The 5,896-nt window shown below is 37.7% G+C and overlaps 1 protein-coding gene across 1 annotated transcript; it reads right to left on the reverse strand.

Moving 5' to 3' along the window:
* Positions 1–1,153: 1,153 nt before the first annotated feature.
* On the reverse strand, positions 1,154–2,291 carry LOC116182672 (the record flags this gene model as incomplete). Its single annotated transcript, XM_031503213.1, is given in 3 exon segments — positions 1,154–1,690; positions 1,747–1,943; positions 2,083–2,291. Coding segments are annotated over 3 exon segments (868 nt in total), but the record flags the coding sequence as incomplete, so codon positions are not given.
* Positions 2,292–5,896: the final 3,605 nt, after the last annotated feature.

Consider the following 5,896-nt stretch of genomic DNA (forward strand, 5'->3'; position numbering starts at 1 on the left):
AAACAAACTTTTCGAAATGGGTGCTTAAATGACTTAAATGACTTAAATAAATCTGTGTGTAAAGTTAAGCCTCCGTCAGCTTACCTGCAATTGCCCTGTCTCGCACAGTCGGAAGTGAACTTCTTGAAAGACCTGTCTGCAGGGTAACTGACGGTTTGGATACCGCTCACCGTACGCTCGTCGTGCAGCTCGTGCGTTACCATTTGCCAATCCGTACATGAAGTGCATGTCCGCGTATTCCGTGTTAGTAAAACGTGCCATAGTGTTTATTCACTTGATACCCGTCGTTGCAGACGGGATTTCGTGGGTTTAAACAAAATTCTGATCAAGTGTCAGCCACACATCGCCGCCTGAGATCGCTCCGTGTGCACCGCCGGCCGGTTGGGTTGCGCGAAATTCCAGAAGGTAAATTTGGCTCTGGCACCCTTATTTTAGATTTCCGACCCCAAGTGTCCTATATCAAAATACTCCCCTACGCACCACCTACACGCTCCCAAACGGTGGCAGGTACTATAGGAATCACCCTGTATAGAAAGAGTTATTAGACGTGTAAGGGAATTTCAGTATCTAAAACCTCATTCTGTAATTAATCACAGTTTGATAGGGCACACCGATGCTGTTGTACAAATTGCTTGTGCATTAATTAATTTACAACACCCAATAATAAAACAAGAATAGTATCTACCTAATGCATTTGTTATTTATTTACCTACACTGTCAATCAATTTTGGATACACAAACATTTTCCAATTTTCTACAGCTAATAAAATTAAATTATTTACAAATTGCTCATCAAAATATAAGTGGATTAACTGTACATCATGATCTTTTTCAAACTCTGGAGATGCTACACAAAACCAACCCTCTTTCCTACCTGTACACAACATCTGTAAATTTACTTGTGCCCTAAATTTTGTTGTTATGTCACCGTCTTTAATATATAGTTTGGCTGACTTGGCACTGCTTGGACATTTAATTTCTATGACATACTTTTCTGTAATTCCATCCGGTGAAGCTCCCAATACAGGAAACATGGGCAACGTGAAGAAACCACAAGGATTCACCTTATACTTCAATTTTTCCTCCACACGCTTAAGCACCTGGTGTTCTAGCAGCCTACCCCTTTTCATAAATCTGGTATCCATAACTTTATATGCACCTATTACCCCTTCTATCAGCGTACCATCAGCGGTTTTGCAATGTGCAAACTCGTATAACTTTGATGCTGTGATGCGCCCAAACCGCAACTCATGCCACAGTGGCGATTTGGCCTGCAGCTTAGTCATTTTTGCCGCATCAGTACATACCGAGGGTATCATGCGAGTTGTAGCGAACTTTAAAAAATCACTGCACTCAGAACCGCCCTCAGCTGCAAATTTGCACATTAGCTTGTATACTGACAAACATTCAAATTTATCCTCATATGCGTCTGAAGTGTATTTTAGAAGATGCCCTGTCAAATTCGCACTTTCGGCAGCTTTTGTAAGTTCCGGTACAATAGTAGCTGCCTCGCTAGGCCCCGGAGTAGTATTTCTTGTCTTCCGAAACTCGGCTGCTGTTACGAATTTCAGAGACGTTCCCACCGCTGACAACCGCGGCTTCTTCCAATACGATGTTATTTCAGTTGGTGATGGCTCTTCGCTCCTCCGGTGCACCCACATTAAAAAGGCAAGTGCATGTTTGCAACCACCTTGGAGTAAAGAAAATCAAAATCATAATACAAGAACACACAGTTGCATACTTTACCTGCTGATGCGGCACAATCTTTGCATTCAACATTAACAATCTTTTCTTCGGCTTCGTCCACGGTCATTGAAACGGTATAATGTTTGGCCCGTACTTTGTGTTCGGGGCAGATTTTGCACTGCAGTGTGCAAAGTGAGTTTGCTCTCTTCAGCTCAACGTAACCTACGGCGTTATCTCCATATTCTTCACGACCGGCGCTATAAAAACAACAAACAAATCTATTGTAACCTCATAAACGTGTCATTTACGTTACAAAATATATGTGTAATTAGCAAACAGCAAATATTAATCTCCACAGTAGGTAATTCTAGGAATTATGTATTTCATTTTACTTACGCTGCCGCTTTTATGCCTCTTATCTCCGCTGCATTAAATCTATCATCATTCTTTATAAATTCCATAACCATAAATATATCCACCGATGGTAGGTTATTTGAGCCAGCCTTGACGAACCCTTCCTCTGAAGTCATGACTCCAATTTTATCTTCGTTTTTAATAAACACAATTGACAATGAACTAACGAACCACACAGTACACAATGTAAAATATCGATAACCGCTAACCGCTGCACGCGCCAACACACTGCAAATTGTAAACAAACATGGCGGCGTAAAAGGAGTGACGTCACAACCAATGATATTCCGTTTCAGTTCCCACTTTAAAATGGTGTATTTCCTTGCACTTTTTAATTAAAATTTTTATTAAACTAGGACATTACAAATTTTTTAGCTTTGCTAAACTCATTACAGAAGCGCTCTTCTGTACGATAGGACAAGATTCTTTTAAATATAAATTTAGTGCAACTACCCTATTGCAGCATTTCTGAAATTGAAGGACGTGGATAAATTCACGGGGCATTGTTTCCGTCGAACAGTAGCAACTCTGTTAGCAAATGCCGGCGGAGACACTCTTCAATTAAAGCAATTGGGAGGGTGGAAATCTGCATCGGTTGCGGGTGGTTATGTTGACCAGTCTCTTCATGGCCAAGAGAGAATAGCGCGAATTTTGTCGTTATCCACAAGTGTCACGGGAGATGAACAACCTAATGCTTCCATTCCAATACCCAAGTTGCTCCCGAATAACCTTTCCTGTTGCGTCTATTACTCAAGAAACAAACTTTTCTACTGAGCAGACCAAACAAGGCCTGATTGTAACTATAAACAACAGCGGTCAGTCCAATGTAACCTTTAATTTCAACAATTGTAGTTCTTGAATTTGTATCTTTCCGTGAATAGAACCGTTATTTTTTCTGCATTGGTACGTCCGTTTCTGTAAATTTGATCGATTTTACTTTATTATTAATCCAATAATGAACTTACCAAGATAATGTTATTTTGAGGTTAACGAATTACAACCCACTGGAAACCAACAGCCAATTAGACATGAATATCTATTGTACCGTGACTCCCTCAGCAACGCGCAACCGCTTTGAATATGAATTTACTTAAAACGCGCCTACGGGCAAGCGTTTGTTTTGTTTGTATACCTATGAATAAACAATGATATTACCATTACGAGTATATTTTTTACTCGTACTTTACCCCTTACCCTTAAACAGTAACGCAAATTCAAATTCTAGCGTGTTTACGGTTGCGCAGTGCCGAGGTCACTGAGAGAGTCACGGTGCAACAGAGATTCAAAACTTCATCTCATCTAGTGCGCCATCTGTGACTGATATTAGTAGCTATTACTTCCTTCCTTAGCGCGGAAGTTCATACTTTCGAACTTCGTAATAAATATAATCTAGTTACGGCCGACTTTCAAACTTCTTAAATGAGACGAATGACTCTTATTACTAACCGATTGTGAATAAAATTAATTACCTCTATAAAAACACAGGTAATAGAAAATAGAAATTCGGAATGACTATAACTAAAGAAAAAATGTTCTGTTAACTGAATTAAATTTTCTGACTATTGTATACAGCGCAACAATTAAACAATATTTTTATTTTTATCTTCGAAAAAGCCGATTTATTAACAAAAAGGCATATTTTGAAACCATTTCACTTTAAGAATATGTCACCAGACGAACGCATATTTAATTATAGATTAAGTAGGGGAAGACGTGTAATTGAGAATGCCTTCGGTATTTTGGCAAACAGATTCCGAGTTCTTCTAAATCCCATTAATTTAAGCAGAGATAAAGTTGTTCAGGTAACACAAGCTTGTTGTGTCCTCCATAACTTTATTAAAATAGAATCTCCGGCATTGTTCGATAGTGAAATAGACAAAAAGGGTGGAAATGGCGACATACAAAATGGAACATGGAGAGAAAATGAAACACAACTTCATAACGTTTTATTTCATCGAAGACGTCCTAATTGTTCAAGCCTACATACGCGAACAATATTTAAAATATAATGTTGGGACAGTTCCTTGGCAAGGAGAAATGGTTTAATGTTTTATTGATTACACGCTATGTCACACCGTTGTTCACTCAACGGTCACACTTAATTATGTATAAACTGCCTATGTACTATTAAAATAAAAAATGTTCATTTATCACTTTCCTCGTCTTGAATTTCATATATAATATTAAGAATTTGTCGCTTACACTTTTTATATGAATTTTTGCTTAGGCTGCTCAGCTCATGACCGATAAAAGTGGTAAAAGATTCAATTTCGGAAGGTTTTTCTTGAACAATACTTTGCACTGCTTCAGTGAGTACATCATCTAACGCACATTTTTGCTCGTCGCATAACTACTGGTGTATTGTTAATGTTACACTTTTCATTAGAAGACAAATCAGTAGAATTTTGTGAACAACCTTCAGATGGGCTATCTGTATGAATGATCGGTATTGATTCTCCAACTGAGCTCACTTCGAACGTTTCCGAATGCTATAATTAAAGAATTATATCATCAGATTGTGTATCGAACCCAGTTTCATTATATGTATTGCTATCACAGCTACTATTAGTTGGCAAACTGGACTGTCCCGTGTCCTTGTTACAAAATGGTAGAAGAAACAATACCTAACGATTCATATAACAACCAAGTAGGTTGCACAACTTCGTCGTCTGCTCCCGCTCCACTAGGCTTATGTTTCTTTAAATTTCTGTGGCATTCCAGGAATTGGGTACGTACATTATTATTTTTTTTACGATTTCCTCTTTAGATAACCTAACTTTATAAATCATTTCCATTGCTGCTGTAATGGACTCCACAGCGTTGTGTCGCAAGGTTTTATTATGGTAATTACTTAATGTAACCTGCAAGAAACAAATGAAACTGCAGCTTTCTTAAAACACTCCAAAGTACACATCCCTTTTGGATGCAAATATAATGCATTTAACAAAGGACCTAGCTTCTATTTCAATATAAATAAATAATTAGTTTTACCTTATACAATATCTACTGGTTGTAATTCATAAAGAGTTACTAATGTTTGCGTCATCTCATTTGTAAACTTTGTAGTTCTCATTACTGCAAATAAACACCTAAATTCCAGTTAAACACCGTAAAACCGGGAAACTTCGGCAGATTTTGACGGTTTTATGTATTCCCTCTGTTTGGATGACTTTAAATGAAACCAAGAATGTGGATATGTAACAATACAACCGATGTCTATAAGAAACACTGGTTGTATTTTTGATAAATCTAAAAATAAACCCTTAGGCGCCTCAAGAAAGTGGAGACGAAGTTGGCCGCACTTTTGCGCAACTTCGGCAGGTTATTTAATTTTACGTTAAATTTAAATTGGACACGCGTATGGTCAATTTCGGCACCTAATATAATAAAAAACATTGATCTGTTGATAGTTAAAAGAAATTGTTTTTATTAAAAAATACAAAAAAACTTTTATTCTAAAAGAAAAATGAATGAGATTGATGTTATAAGTTAAAAAAAAGTTCAGTCGTCGTCTTCACACTGGTCACAAACGTAAAAGGGGTCTTTACTACGTTTATTGTATGTTCCGCAAATCCATTTCTTGCAATCTGTGCACTGAATCCATTGAGGACCACGATAATCACAATTACAAATACCACAAAAGTTTTCATCGTACTCAGGGAGTTTCTTTCCCACAGAAGTGGAAGCCTCTTGTTCGTCCATTTGAACATCCTTGGGTTTCGTTGCCTTTGCATTCGTATTACTGTATCCTGTGTTTCAGTGGTAATTGCACATCCAGGGACAATTTTTTTGCCAC

The sequence above is a fragment of the Photinus pyralis genome, unplaced genomic scaffold (genome assembly GCF_008802855.1).
Source record: "Photinus pyralis isolate 1611_PpyrPB1 unplaced genomic scaffold, Ppyr1.3 Ppyr1.4_unclustered_Scaffold6837, whole genome shotgun sequence".
Taxonomy (NCBI): Eukaryota; Metazoa; Arthropoda; class Insecta; order Coleoptera; family Lampyridae; genus Photinus; species Photinus pyralis.